This window comes from Lemur catta, chromosome 9 (assembly GCF_020740605.2).
Source record: "Lemur catta isolate mLemCat1 chromosome 9, mLemCat1.pri, whole genome shotgun sequence".
NCBI lineage: Eukaryota > Metazoa > Chordata > Mammalia > Primates > Lemuridae > Lemur > Lemur catta.
In genome coordinates, this window is record NC_059136.1 from 59,725,982 (window position 1) to 59,741,686 (window position 15,705).

Below are 15,705 nucleotides of genomic sequence, written 5' to 3' on the forward strand. Positions count from 1 at the left end.
ACTATATGATTCCAACTATATAATATTCTGGTAAAGGCAAAACTAGGGAGACAGTAAAGAGATCTGTGGTTGCTAGGGGTTGTGGGGAGAAAGGGATGAATAGACAGGGTACAGAGGATTCTTAGGGCAGTGGAACCACTGTATATGATACTACTATGGTGAATACATGTCATTATACATTTGTCAAAACCCATAGACTGTAGAACACCAAGAGTGAACCCTAATGCAAACTATGGACTTTGGGTGATGATAACGTGTCAATGTAGGTTCATCTCTGAGAATATGCATCACCACTTCAGGTTCTTCATGTACTTTCCCTTTTAAAATCTCTCTAATTCCCAGTACACACAAGAAGATAAAGAGTTTGTTATCTGAATCAGGCAAACCCTTCTTTATGGTTTAAGCAGTACTAGAACTGGTATTTTTTGTTAAAGTCAAAACAGGCAGAGGATGACTTCAGATATAGAAAGACAGATTGGTAGCACGTCAGAGAATTAAGTTTCAGAACAGCGTGATGTTGAAATTCTTCTAAGGATTAATCTTTTATTATTTACTGAGCCCATCAAAGTATATTTCTAACTTTAGTTTTGAATAGTTTTCCTAGATGAGATGTTACATGTGTTAATAATATTAATATAATACTAATTCCTTAAAATGTTTACTTCTTTATGTAGCTGACATACCAGATAAAATACTTATTCACAGAAATTACTTAAAACAAGTTTTAATGAAATACTATAACAATAACAAGATGGTAACCTTTTATAGTAGAAATTAAATCATATTTTTCAAGGTAGGCTTTAATACATAACTTCCTCATTCCAAAAAAGGATTTGATGTAGCAAGAGAAATAAGTAGATTTCAACTATAGCTTTAAGGTGATTGTAATAGTCAACATCTAATGGTGTAGTAAATGCTGCAACTTTTATGTTACACCAGACCATTTCGGCATTAAAAAAGAAAAGGAAACAAAAGAAAGAGGCAATGATTCATTGACTAAAGTCTTAGGCTCCATAATTAACTAACTTACCTATATATCTTCCAACTCTTCTCTCATCCAATCTACCTTTTACGTGAAGTTCTGACCGTAATTTATTGCCCCTTTAATAAGCTTACTACATGTGAAGAGGTAAAAAAAAAAAAAAAACCCTGAAGTTGTTATGACACAAACCTGTATTTTTTCTCCAAAAATTTGCAAACTAATTTTAATTTTTCTTCTAATTAATCGTGTCTAAATGACAGTAAATACAATGAGATACAATTACAATTGCTGCAAATTCCAAATCACACTAAAATTTTAGCCAGCCCCCTACCCACCATGCTACACCACCCCAGCCAAAAAACTTTCTCAGGCCACTCTACTCAGTCTAAATCAAAACGTCTTACACTCCAGCACCTGGGATGGCCTTGCCAGGATTCGAACCTGGATCATCTGTATGGTCAGACAGAGGCTTCCACTGAGCACAAGACCAGCTTCGGGTGCAGATCCCTTCCTCACAATTAAAATTCTGAAACGCCAGACATTTTCAGAGAACCCAGTTTGCAGAGAGACAAATTTTGCTAGAAACTAAAAATAGAGAACTCAAAAAATAAAAGGAACATAAGGATCAGGCTATCCTGATCCTTATAGCTAAAAGACACTTCCACACATACCATTTCCACTGATGATTGTAACCACCATAATTATAAGGTAGGCAGGTAAAGACCACTCTAATTTTTTACAGATGAAGTCATTACAGATGTGTCAGAGACCTAATTCTTCCAACAGGACTGGATTGCTCAAAATAATAAGGAAAACCAGGGGTGTTTCAAGACTTTACCTTGGCATTTTTCTGGATCGGACAATGCTGTGGACTTCTTTTGAGGCAAATTTATTCGAGGATCCCCAACTGTCAGTCCCAGAATAGTACCTGCTGGAATTTCTGCTGGTGATGTTACTCCTTTAACAATAACAAAAAGACAAAAGAAAAAAAAAAGTATACAGAAAGTCATTCATAATATATACATCTTTGCTTATATTTTGAAATCTTTCAGATTTTCTAATGAAATTTTCTTCTTGGGCAAAAGATTTAAAAACATGTATTCCCTTTGTTCACATCGATACTCTTAGAGAATAAATTAACATTCATAAAGAGGGAAGTTCCTGGCAAAAAACATTAAACATAAAAAGGGTTGTTTTATGACATGAACACATATACTGTGAGCACAAATGCAGTTATATGCAGGTAAGCAGACATTTTAGGTCAGTACCTGGGTATATGCATTTATGTATAATATCAGAACACCAGTTATTCAGGATTTGAACATCTCACTTGTTTGTTGTTTCATAACCAAACATCAACATATAGTGTCTACTCACTGAGTTCTTTTACTTGCTTCTCTGGCTGCATCATAACAAAGAGCAGCAAGTTAAAAAACAACACTACATGTCAGAGGCCCAACTGCAAAGGTTCTTTTAATCCCCTTCCTACCCTTCGTTCCCTCCCCAGGACAACCCAGTATTCCCTATGTATACCTCCCAACAATTCAAAAATGGCTTCTTGTCTGCGATGAAGGGAAATGCTATCAGGATTCTTACAGGTTTCAATCCACCAACGGTGAGGGGTCTTCTCTGTGTCCTCTCTCTCCTGAAAAATAACAATTCCTATTCATTAGACAAATAATTGATCAGAATTAATAATTTCGTTATGATTGTGATATGGCCCCACCTTTTTTTTCTGTGTGGGAATGAACGCGTTATGGGAGATCCATGGAAGTTGCCACTATATTAACATACTAATTAATACCAGACTAATTATTGTTCTAATTAGAGGCAAGGACACTGTATTACACTTCTTTTTTTTTTTTTTTTTTTTTTTTTTTTTTTGAGACAGAGTCTCACTTTCTTGCCCGGGCTACAGTGAGTGCCGTGGCATCAGCCTAGCTCACAGCAACCTCAGACTCCTGGGCTTAAGCGATCCTACTGCCTCAGCCTCCCGAGTAGCTGGGACTACAGGCATGAGCCACCATGCCCGGCTAATTTTTTTTTTTTTTGTATATATATTTTTAGTTGGCCAGATAATTTGTTTCTATTTTTAGTAGAGACGGGGTCTCACTCTTGCTCAGGCTGGTCTCGAACTCCTGACCTCGAGCGATCCACCCGCCTCGGCCTCCCAGAGCTAGGATTACAGGCGTGAGCCACCGCGCCCGGCCACACTGTATTACACTTCTCTCAAAATTTCCCATACCAGGAAAGTCATCCATGATTTTCAGAGGGACTACCTACCTAAGATACTTCACACTCAGTCTCTCCTGAGCACAGTACCAACAAGAGAGGCCTACTCCTTTCCCACTACCGCCAACTTCATCATCTCCAATTAAGCAACATTCCCCCATTCTTCACCAAAGGAAAACCAAACCAGTATCTTTAGAAGAAATCTTCAGATGAAGGATATATTACTACTATAGTATTCCTAGAAATGTCTAATAAGATATACAAACACTTATATTCTTTCTGGAGAGAACTAGAAATTGAGCAAAGTTTCTTTTTCTTTTCCTGAGACAGAGTCTTGCTCTGTCACCCTGGGTAGAGTGCAGTGGTGTCATCATAGCTCACTACAACCTCAAACTACTAGGCTGAAGTAATCCTCTTGCCTCAGCCTCCTGAGTAGCTGGGACTACAGGCACACAATAGCTAATTTTTCCATTTTTAGTAGAGACAGGGTCTCACTCTTGCTCAGGCTGGTCTTGAACTCCTGAGCTTAAGCAGTGCCCGCCTCAGCCTCACAGGGTGCCAGGATTACAGGCATAAGCCACCACGCCTTGCCTTGAGCAAGGTTTCAAAAAGCCACCACGCCTTGCCTTGAGCAAGGTTTCAAAAAGCATTTCAAGTATCATGTGCCTGCCAAGAAGGGAACCTATAGCCATGATTCATACTGAAGTTCACTGAAGTAGGATGTGCACCTACAGATTCTAAAGAAGCAACTTGTAACATAGGCGCTGTTTACTCACAGAAACTCAGGAGGCACAATTTAGTGGTTTAGCGTACACGCTTTGAAACTAAACTTCTTAGGTTCAAATCTTTGCTCCACAACTTGTTAGCTACCATGGAGCACCTTCTCTATGTCACACACCGTGCTAAGCACTGGGGACAAAGTAAAGAACAGGACCAACTCTGTCTTTGCCCTCATGAAGCTCACAGTCTGAGAGACATGGACATTACATAAACATGCAAACAAATCTATACATATAAAAGGAAATGTGCAAGATGCTTTGAAAACAACAGAAGGGATATAATTTAACTTGGGGAATCACAAAAGGATCCTAGGCTGGGTGTGGTGGCTCATGCCTATAAATCCTGGCATTCTGGGAGGCCGAGACAGAAGGATCACTTGAGCCCAGGAGTTTGAGGTTGCTGTGAGCTAGGCTGACTCCATGGCACTCTAGCCCGGACAACAGGGTGAGACTCTGTCTCAAAAAAAAAAAAAAAAAAGGAAAGGATCCTAGTGGGAAATGATATAGATGAAACTTGAAAAATGAGGAAGGTTCAGCCAAACAGTGGTGGAGGCAGAATGTTCAGCAGGTGGGAAAAAAACAGGTGCAAAAGCTCTAAGGGAGACAAGAATTGACACATTCTAGAACCTGAAAGACCAGCATGGCTACAGTGTGGATGGTGAGGAGAGATGAGGTCTCAGAAGCAAGAAGGGATGAGAGAGATTACACAGTTCACATTGAGGGCTTTGAATTTTATCTTAAATACAATGAGAAGCTATTCAAAAACCTTTCATCAGGAATCAACAAGATGTAAATAAATTATTAAAAGATCACTTTGCCTCCTGCATGGAGAATGGTCTGAAAATGGGGGAATAATGGAGGAAAGTTAAGAAGCTGCTCTAGTATTCTAGGCAAGAAGACAACAGTGGCTGAGACTGTGGAGACAATGAAGATGGAGAGCAGTCTGAACAAGAGTGAGACCCTGTCTCTACAAAAAATAAAAAAATTAGCCAGGTGTGGTGGCACATGCCTATAGTCCCAGCTACTCGGGAGGCTGAGGCAGGAGGATCGCCTGAGCCCAGGAGTTTGAGGTTGCAGTGAACTACGATGATACTACTGCACTCTAGCCCAGGCAACAGAGTGAGATACTGTCTCCAAAACAAAAAGATGAAGAGAAGTAGCTTTTTAAAGCATCTTTCTTCTAAATGCTCAAAATTTGTTCAGCTCTATCATATTTGACCCTGTCAAATCTGTGAGAGGCATAGAAACTAAAAAGTTAATTGCAGTAAGACAGGAAAACAAACAGGCTCTGAATCCAGAGTGTGGATTCCTATCTAGTCTCTATGCTCTAGGTCTATGCTGTCCAACATAGTAGCCACTAGCCACAACAAGCTATTCAAATTTAATTTTTAGTTAATTAAAATTAAATAAAGGTACAATTTGTCACTCTAGACACATTTCAAATGCTCAATTGCTACACATGATTAGTGGCTATCATACTGGACAGCACAAAGGAACAGCATCCTCATAGAAAGTTCTTTTGGAAATGCTAAGCTAGACAGGATGTTCTTAGCCTTTTTAGGGATCGTAAACCCCTAAAACTAGCCTCAGAAAACATGCATCACACAAGTACAAACACACACTGGCACACAATTTCAGAAATTTTAGGGACTCCCACCTATGAAACAGAAGTTAAGACCCTTCTACAAGACTCACAGCTGCAAGAGCAGTCTGTATTTAAATAACAGTCAATTTATTTATTGTATCCACTCAGATGTGTTCTTCTAGGAGAAGTAGAAGATAAAATCTCTGATAATAAGCATAAGTAGGGAAATAAGCATTTAAAAGCCATAGCCCAGGATTGAGTGTGGGGGCTCACACCTATAATCCCAGCACTTTGGGAGGCCAAAGCAGGAGGATAGCTTGAGGCCAGAAGTTCAAGAGTAGCCGGGGCAACATAGCGAGACCTTGTCTCTACAAAAAATAAAAAAATTAGCCAGGTGTGGGTACCTACACCTGTAGTCCCAGCTACTTGGGAGGCTGAAGCAGGAGGATCGCTTAAGCTGAGGAGTGAGCTATGAATGTACCACCACACTCCAGCGTGGGCAACAGACAGAGCAAGATCCCATCTCTTAAAATAAAAACAAAAGCCATAGCCCAAAATGTTACCAAATTACATATTAGGTTTCAAAAATTTGCCAAGAAAAAGAAGACTAGAGTAAAACATTACAGTCACATTTACTCTTACCATGTGGACAGACGCAGTTTTCAGCGCCTCAGTTAGGATGGAGTGGGAAAGTGGACCGATCAGCCGGAATCTGTTCATCTCCATTGTCAAATCACTAAAAAAGAGAAAAAGTTTTAAAATGGAAAATTGTATATCATCACATACAATGTCTGTGCCACTGGCCAAAATGAGTCTTCACTGAAAATGTTCAGCAAATTCAACCCATACCTGATTATAATGCCTGTGGTTGGAGAGATCCAAGAGTGTGGTTGACATGGATCTTTAGTTCCATCACCGACAATTTTTTTAATTGCTTTAGAATTTTCTCCATCATCTCTCCTTTTTCTTTTCTTGCCAATTTTCTCATCAAGCAGTTCAGTTTGGCTTTTTTCTTGGGATGATGTCAGATGCAGATCAGAGATGCAGACAGCTGATTTGATGGGTTCCATACAACGACACGCTGTTTTTATTTCCTCTAAGATATCCTAAGGGTATATTTAAACATGTTTAAATTTTGAAATTTAAACATATTCTTACAAATTTAGTTGGTTAAGTTTATGTTATTTTTTATCCCTTTAAAAATTCACATTTGTTATCCCTTCACAAATTAAATTTATCATCATTAAAAGGCTTTTTTGGTTTTTCTAAGTAGTACATGGTACTTGAAACAACATAATCTTGCCAAATGTAAAAAAAAAAAAGCAGTGAGTATGCTAAAGAAGGGAAGCCAAGCTAAATACAGTGTGAAAAATAATCAGAATTATTCAAGACAGTTTCTTATTATTAAAAAGGCTTTACCAAGCACGTAGTTATCAGAGAACCAATTCAGGAATAACAGAAGCATTAGTCCAAATTCAACACTTCAAATCATTAGCCTAAGGTTAGTTTTCATCTCTACTTCTGCTTATGACTTACTAAAAAATGAGAGGTCAAGATTTGCTTCACTCTAGAAATGAACAAGTTCTGGGGATGTTATGTACAGCATGGGTGGTGATGGATATGTTAATTAATTTGATTGTGGTAATCATTAAACAATGTTTATGTATATCATATCATCACATTGTATATCTCTGATATATTCAAATTTTATCAATTAAATGTTTTAAAATTAAAATTAAAAAATTTTAATTTGCTTCATTCAATATTTATACAATTCCCTCCCCATCCAAATATCTATCAGGTAAACTTTTATACTATTTTAATTTCTATAGTATTGACTACCAATGGTAATCAAGAATGTAGTGATAGAATGACAGAAAAATAACCTGAAGGATTGTACCTGTTTAAGAGTTGGATGCAGCCAGATCCACAACTGCCTGCTCTCAGAAGCATCACTAGAGGTCCTCTCAGGCTTCCAGATAAACGTAACAGGCCCAAGCGTTTCTCTGGGGTATTTATTTGCCCGGTAAAGCACCAGGCTCCCTTGGCGCTTTCCGGATAAGCAGTGAACTGCTGCAAACGTCAATCCTGACATAAACAAAAGCAAAATTCCATGATTCCAAGTGTTGAGACTGCAATCCTACTTCCTGATAGCCATCCTGTTATTTATTATCAATAAATATTAAATTATTAATAAATCATCGGGGTGAAGTTTTGGTTTTGAGTGTTGTTTAGATCAAAGCCTGACACATGGTAAGTTCCCAATAAATATTTATTAAATGAATGATTTAATGAGAGTTTCAAGTTTCTTTCTGCCTAAGTTTACTCTCTCAGAACAACTGCTGTCTCACTTTATACTTGGCAATGTTACAAATTTAAAAGTTACCCCAACTTTTCTTAAATTAACATATTCATTGGGAACAAGAAGTATCCCACACATTTTTATACATGATTAAATTCCAAAATGCTTACGGTAGACACTTGTTCATGAAATGAATAAGTACACAAAGACTAAAATAGGACTCAGCTTTGAAACAAGTTTACCTGTGTCTGTGCTACACATTGGAGAAAGTGCCTTTAGTATTTCATCCTCTTTGCCCTTCAACTCCAAACAACAGTAGTAGGACAAATCCTGCACAAAGGGGGAGACCCAATTAAATACTTGGGAATTGACATGGTGCAAAACTGTTAAGAAGACAAAAGCCACATCAACAAAGCTGTAGAGGTCCAAGACAAAGAAAAAATTGCTAATGCTGTTTTCATGTTAAAATCTAAAGATGATGGGGAGGGGAGGAAACTAAACCTGTCCATTTCTATCTCATTAGCAAACATTCTTAAACCAATCTGAATCAAAACCAAAATGAATCTCCATTTAAAATGTAAGTTACGGTGTCCTTCTTTTTATGAAGAAAATCTGTGTTTTATCCCATATTCTAATAGGCAAGTTCTACAAAGGGCACATAACTGGTGCTTCTAAGTAAAGGACCATTCATCTCCAAAATCTAGACAAAGTAAGAAACCAGAGTAGAATAAGCAAGCTAGTAATAAATTCTGCAAAATTATGCTAAGGTTGCTCCCTTTGGTTAGCTAACTCAGGACCCCAAGATTACTTAACAGTGAGCCTAGAGATACAATGTTACAATTAATTTATCCCATATTCCTCCCATGCTCAATCTTGACCATGATGTGCAACTATGACTAAGCAATGTACAAAGAAAAATAAGAGTAATAACTTACAAATTTAGTTAAGATGAAGAAGGATCAGACTGACTTAATGAAATCAATGTTAAAAGTACTTAATAGTTGTAACAGCAGCTATAATAGTTATAACAGTTAATAGTCACTGAAGTACCAGGCACTGAGTTAATTCCCTTACATGGATTGTCATTTAGTCCTCCCAACAACCTGATGTACCAAGTATGGTTATCTTATTTGACAGATGAGGACACTGGGACACAGAGATTGTTATTTGAACACAGCCATATAGTCAGTAAGTGGAGAAGCCAGCACTCAAATCAGGCTCACTGATCCCCCAAACCAACTCCTCTGCCATAGTACCTTTAAGCAATTTCAGTGCAGCAACTAGAACTAAAAGGCAAATTATAGGTACGATTCTGACAACTCACATTAATCAGTGGGATCACTCACACATGGAAATCTTCCCATCAACAGTGACTCACGCTCAGCTGTCAGTGGCCAGATGAATCTCACCGAATTTGTACAACCAGGTGACAGCAGAGAATAATGGTTAAGAGCATGGAACTCTGGAGTCAGGCTACCTAGGCTCAAATGTCAGTTTCACCAATCACTGGCTGTACGGTCATGGGTAAACTACCTAATCCCTCTGTACCTCAGTTTCCTCATCTGTAAAATGGAAATAACAGTAACTACCTACCTCATACTGTTGTTGTAAAGATTAAATGAGTAAACACATGTAAAGCACTTAAAATAGCACTAGGCATATATCAAGCACTCAAAAATATCTGTTATTTTTAGCTATTATTTTCATTACTTAGGACTGATCAAATGTTAATATCTGATAACTTCAGCAAAAATTCTGCCTAAAATGAGAAGTAATTCATTGGCAGAGTGTAGTGGAAAAAGGCCAGGGAATCAGCTGCCCAAGTGCTATCTAGGTCACCAACAAACTGTGTGACCTGGGCAAGTCACTTTTTCTCTCTAGAACACAGCTTCCTCAATGTAAATGAGGAATTTAACTATAATCTATGATGTCTGCTGAGTTCTCAAATCAAAGGCTCTTAAAAGGTTCTTATATTCACTTCACATGCATTAGAATGGCTATTATAAAAAAAAATCAGAAAATAACAAGTATTGATGAGCATGTAGAGAAATTAAAATCCTCGCACATTGCTGGTGGGAATGTAAAATGGTGTAGCTTCTACAGAAAATGGTAAGGTGGTACCTCAAAAATTTAAATACAGAATTACAATATGATCCAGCAATTCTACTTCTGGGCATATATCCAAAAGAACTAAAAGCAGGGACTCTAATGATATCTGTACACCCATGTGCACAGCAGCATTATTCGCAACAGCCAAAAGGTAGAGGTAACCCAAGTGTCCATCAACAGATGTATGGATAAACAAGATGTGGTATATACCTACAATGAAATATTCAGTCTTAAAAGGGAAGGAAATTCTGACACATGCTACAACATGGATGAACTTTGAAGACATTATGCTAAAGAAATAAGCCAGTCACAAAAGAACAAATATTATATGAGTCCATGCATATGAGGTACTTGTAAGAGTCAAGTTAAAAGACAGAAAGTAGAATGGTGGTTGCTAGGGCTGGGGAGAGGAGGGAATGAGGGCATGAAGTGTTTATAATTTCAGTTTGGGAAGATGAAGAAGTTCTGGAGATGGATGATGGTGATGCTCGTACAACATGAATGTACCTAATGCCACAGAACTGTACACTTAAAAATGCTTAAATGGTGAATTTTATGTTATGTATATTTTATCACAATTTTTAAAAAAAGGTTCTTGTATTGATTATTCTGCTATAATGCTCTCAAGGGGTATCAGAGGACACCACCACCAGTGGCTTTCAAAACTTGGCCAAGGCCGTCCTGCCATTGAAAGATATGCCCTTTGCTTCAAAGAGCAATTTCTAAAAAGGTACTGGAAGAAAGAGAAAGCAACTGAATTGGCTACTGGGGAGAGGTGGCAATCAGATAAATACTATTAAGGGGCTTTAAAACAGACTGTCCTCTCAAAGAATTTAAAATTTAAAACATCCTTCTCACATCCCACTGAATCATAAGCACCCAGACCAGCATTTTGAACACTTCTCAGGGTACACAGCAGGTTCCCAAATATCTGTTGATTATGAATCACTACTAGATTAAAACAAAGAAATCTTGAACATTACCAACAAGACCTGCATGGTCTGTTTCCTACTTATTTCTCCAGCCTAACCTCACCCTGATGTTAGCCTTGCTCTCATTCTCTTCATCTGTGTCACAAAGAATTTATTTCAGTTCTTCACTCTCCTCTGGCTTCCTTCTGCCTCCCCTGCTCTCCCATCTTATCCCTGAGAGCTCAGCTCAAACATCACTTCCAGAGGGAGCCTTCCGGTTCCTCTGTTAGACAGGCTTGTCATACATACTGTGTGCTTTCCCTTACAGTCATACTTGGCTAATTATTTGATTCATGTCAGTCTCCTTCATGAACTTTAGGCTGCTTCATCTCCAGCATCTAGCAAAGGGCTTCATGACTAGGAATCATTTTTAAAATGATTAACCTCAAAAACAGTGCTTTGACATACCAGGAACTATTCTCAAAGTCCATACCAAAAAGGGTCTAAACCAAAAAAAAAAAGAAAGCCCACTGGAAAAGCTCACCTGGAGGAGGCAACGGTTCGTCATGGCTCGATAGCAGGCTCTGTGGCTCTTCACTGTCGGCCTCTCCCCAAGGCAGTAGCCCCACTTCTTGACCATGTGAAACCGCTTTGCATGCCAGATATGAGTTTCTAACCATTTGTTCTTCTTTTGTCTACGGTTAAATTCTAGTACCCGGTTTATGTGACATCTCCGAGCTTTATGGCATTTATTTTTTGAATGTTCTTTTTTCTGATGTACAGCTTTCTCCGCCTATAGTTTCAAGAAGAGAGGCAGATCTCAGTTTGTAAGAATCACAGAACAAAGTTAACTTAGGAATGCAAACAAATAATTTTAAGATTTAGAGGAGGACTTTATCGACCCTATCAGTTTGCTTAATTTTTTAACTTGGTGTTTGCTCCAATGTAAGTAGAGAAGGGAGACAATGCAAAGAATTGAAGTTTTAGAGACAACCAAACCTGGGAAGGAAGCACAGTTCTATCACGTACCAGATGGACCAGTTTCATGGACTATGAAGATTAAAATACTTATAAAATGCCCAACACAGTAACACAAGCTTAATGTGACTATTAATATTAGAGAGCAAGAGAGGATAAATCAAATACTAGCTTCTTGTTGATGTTTTAACCTGTAAGATTGTAATTAAACAAAAAACTTAACACCAAAAACACAAAAGTGGGGAAAACCTGCATGTTTATTTCAGTTAGGCTACAGTCAAAAGCTAAATGCTGTTACTGAGAAACAGACCTTACATTAAATCTAGAAAGTATTAAATTCCTGGTTAGTTTTCACTCTTAATCTCTTCCATAACCAAGCTAAACTTTTGTGAAGAAAATTACTCTCCATTAGTCTGTGAGCCCCTTAAGGATAAGGACCTTACCTTGTTGAACTTTAACCCACCACTGGCATTACTGGTACATAGAAGTCTGCTCAATAGATTTCGATAATTAGTAAAGACACGGGTGGCTTAAACAACCTTAGAATGTTCAAGTCCAGAATTTTGGTAAAGTGAAAACACAGTTAGACTATACAAAAATTAAAACCAAGTCCAAGTTTTCAACTTTGAAAAAGTCAAAAGGCAAATGCTAAAGCATTGATGCTTACCCAAGCTGGCCGCACCCCCAAAACACAGATCCACAACTGCTTATCTGGTAAGAGGTCAGAATTTTTTTTTTAAATGTGGGAGGGGAATATCAACTATTCAATACCCTTAAAAGACAGGAGTTCCAAATGCTATATTTCAAAGCAGTTGTAATGTCCAATTGCCTGCTAATTTGGCTGGGGGCAGGGGTATGGAGGGTTGGATAATGATTAAAACAAAAATATGTGAAAAAAAAAAAGCATGCCACAATAAGTATGCTGTTTTCTGATTTCATTTTAATAAATTCTATTAGGTTAATACTTCTTAATTTCTTCTAGCAAATATTAACCTAAACATTTACACTACATGAAACTCCTACCTCTTTCTGGGCGATCTCTTGTAACCGTCTAGGAAGGCGTTTGACATTGTGGCTCATGGCTCTCCGTCGCATGTGTCGTGGCAGAGTCTGGAAAACCAGTGAATTAGAAGACTTCTGGGTTACAGCTTTTAACATAGCACTGATTTCTGCAGCTCGTGCTTGAGCAAAAGTAGAAGCTGTTGAAGGAAATGACAATGTCATTAAAAACAAGTCTTAAATCAACAAGATTGTTTTTCTGGTGGATTTCAGAAGGAAGACAGATGTGAAGTACATGAGCTTACAATTCACCCACCACCCTAACCCCCTTTTAGATGAACACTGATAGTGGTTATTTCTGTTATACCATTTTGAGATTATTTTTCTTCAACTTTTACATTTCTCAAATTTTCTACAAAGATTCAGATTCACTTTTCTAATCAGAAAAAAAAGTTTAAAAATAAGTTTTACAGAGATTTTAAAAACAGGGGTCTCCATGCAGTATAATACATGCAATATGTATACATGCAATATAATCATAACCATTTTAAGTACAATAATCACACAGAAAAACAAAGAAAAAACAAAATTTTAACAGTAGTTTTGACTCCAAGAGGTTTTTTTCTTAATGTTTTCTACTTTTTCTAAATATGTGAACATTATTATTAGTTTTCTTTATCGAAAATAGACTCTTTTTTTGAAGACTAAACAAGGTGTTGGGAAAATTTAAGTGAATTCCTCCAAGAAGGCATAAAAAGAGACCAGAAGGCACATCTGAGGTGTGTACGAAGAATGAGGTTTAATGTGGTAGTGGGGATGGGTGGGGATGTTGGGGGAGAACAGGAGATGAGGCTGGAAAGGACCTGGAGACAGGCCCTTTACATAAAGGTCTTGGTTGCCATTAGAGTGTATTAAATTTGGCTCCATCTTCGGAGAACGCCATGCTGAGTGTGGACAGCATATTTAAAGGGGTAGAGGCAGGAGATTAAGACAAGGTAGAATAGTTCACAAAGACTTGTAAGAAGATGGGTAAGAGAAAGGGAGAGAAACTGAAGAAGGAGGAGCCATCAGGCCCAAAAAAGCTATGGCCAAAGTCCAGGCTAGAGGTGAGAAGGGCCCAAAGTGGAAGGAGCAGAGGAGAGGGTTGGGGAGGCAGAGCCAAGACACTGAAGAGAGCAATTTCTTGGCATACCTGGCTGTACTAGAAACAAAGGGCTCATAATACGATCCAGCTTCACTTCTTTACCAATACCTACCAGTTATATACTTGGGAATCTCCTGAGAAGTGCCCTCGGGACCTGCTTTCCATCCTCCTTTTTTTTTAAACGTGACTCTGGAGGAAGACTGCTCACTCACATGAGGTTCAGGCAGTGAATGGGCGGTGATTTTGGTTTGTCGCTGTCGTGAAGTTCCAGAATGAGGTTCTAGTATAGTTTCAAAAGGAAAACAAAAAGAAATACGTCATTCTTATCAGAGATAAAAATTACAGTGGAAAACTAACATTTGTTGGACGGCAACACTGATCATGTTTTTAGTCCTACAACCACCGTATAAGGTAACTATCACTACCTCTTTTTAAAGAGGGATCTTGGGTAGGAAGGTAAATTAACTTGCTCAAGGTCATAAAGCTAGTAGGTAGCATACTAAGTAACCATTTCAGCAAGATATATAAAGAACCTTGAATATAACTGATATAGGTGAAATTTTCTCCACATAAATATTAAATCTAAGCTCCCTGCTATGGTCTGAATGTTTGTGTCCCCTCCCCAATTCCTATGTTGAAATCTTAACCCCCAAGGTGATAGTATTAGGAGGTGGGCCTTTGAGAGATGATTAAGCCATGAGGGCAGAGTCCTCATGAATGGGATTAGTGTCCTTATGAAAGATGCCCCAGAGAGACCCTTGCTCTTTCCACCATGTAAAGACACAGCAAGGTGCTGTCTATGAACCAGAAGGTGGGCCCTCATGAGACACCAAACCTGCTGACTCCTTGATCTTGGACTTTTCAGACTCCAGAACTATGAGAGATAAATTTCTGTTATTTACAAGCTACCCAGTTTATGGTACAAGTTAAGTATATCTTATCCAAAATGCTTGGGACCAGAAGTGCTTTGGATTCCAGATTTTTCTAAATTTTGGAACATCTGCATATATATAATGACATATCTTAGAGATGGGACCCAAACCTAAACACAAAATTCAACTGTGTTTCATATATACCTTTCATACATAGCCTGAAGGTAATTTTATAAAATCTTTTAAATATTTTTGTGTATGAAAACAAAGTTTGTGTATATTGAACCAGTAGAAAGCAAAGGTGTCACTACCTCAGCCACCTATGTGGACAATCTGTGGTTGTTTGGCATCGCCAACATTCTTGATTCTGACTTTATACGCTACCGATCAGCAATCATTTTCTTACACTTATTCACAGATAAGTACTTAGTAAAAAAATAGTCACCATTAAGGCCTCCAGCCTGCACATGTGCCATTTTATAACCCTTCGTGGGCATGCTTACAAGATATGTCACAGCTTAATGGGACTGCGAGGGCCTTTTTTCCCTTGGGAATGCTGAATAAACTATGTGTTGTGTACCTTTGTTTTGACTGTGACCTATCACATGAAGTCAAGTGTGGAATTTTCCACTTATAGCGTCATGTCGACACTCAAAAAGTTTCAGATTTGGATTTTTGGATTAGGGATGGATGCCCAACCTGTATTTTGTTATAGCAGCCCAAATGACACTCCCTTAAATACTAAAATCCACATGATTTTGTATATTCAGCCTAATTCTAATTCAGTCTAATTCTCTGACATCTTCAAGTTG

General features: G+C 38.1%; 1 protein-coding gene across 1 annotated transcript in view; it reads right to left on the minus strand.

Annotated features, from left to right (window-relative positions):
• Positions 1–15,705, minus strand: part of POP1 (POP1 homolog, ribonuclease P/MRP subunit) — a 31,697-nt gene that overhangs the window by 13,252 nt on the left and 2,740 nt on the right. The window contains exons 3-11 of the mRNA XM_045560709.1: positions 14,134–14,301; positions 12,902–13,077; positions 11,445–11,693; positions 8,123–8,210; positions 7,479–7,666; positions 6,428–6,684; positions 6,221–6,314; positions 2,516–2,627; positions 1,821–1,940 (exon numbers count right to left, since the gene is read on the minus strand). Coding sequence (XP_045416665.1) covers positions 1,821–1,940; positions 2,516–2,627; positions 6,221–6,314; positions 6,428–6,684; positions 7,479–7,666; positions 8,123–8,210; positions 11,445–11,693; positions 12,902–13,077; positions 14,134–14,301 — 1,452 coding nt within the window. The remainder of the gene's footprint in view (positions 1–1,820; positions 1,941–2,515; positions 2,628–6,220; positions 6,315–6,427; positions 6,685–7,478; positions 7,667–8,122; positions 8,211–11,444; positions 11,694–12,901; positions 13,078–14,133; positions 14,302–15,705) is intronic.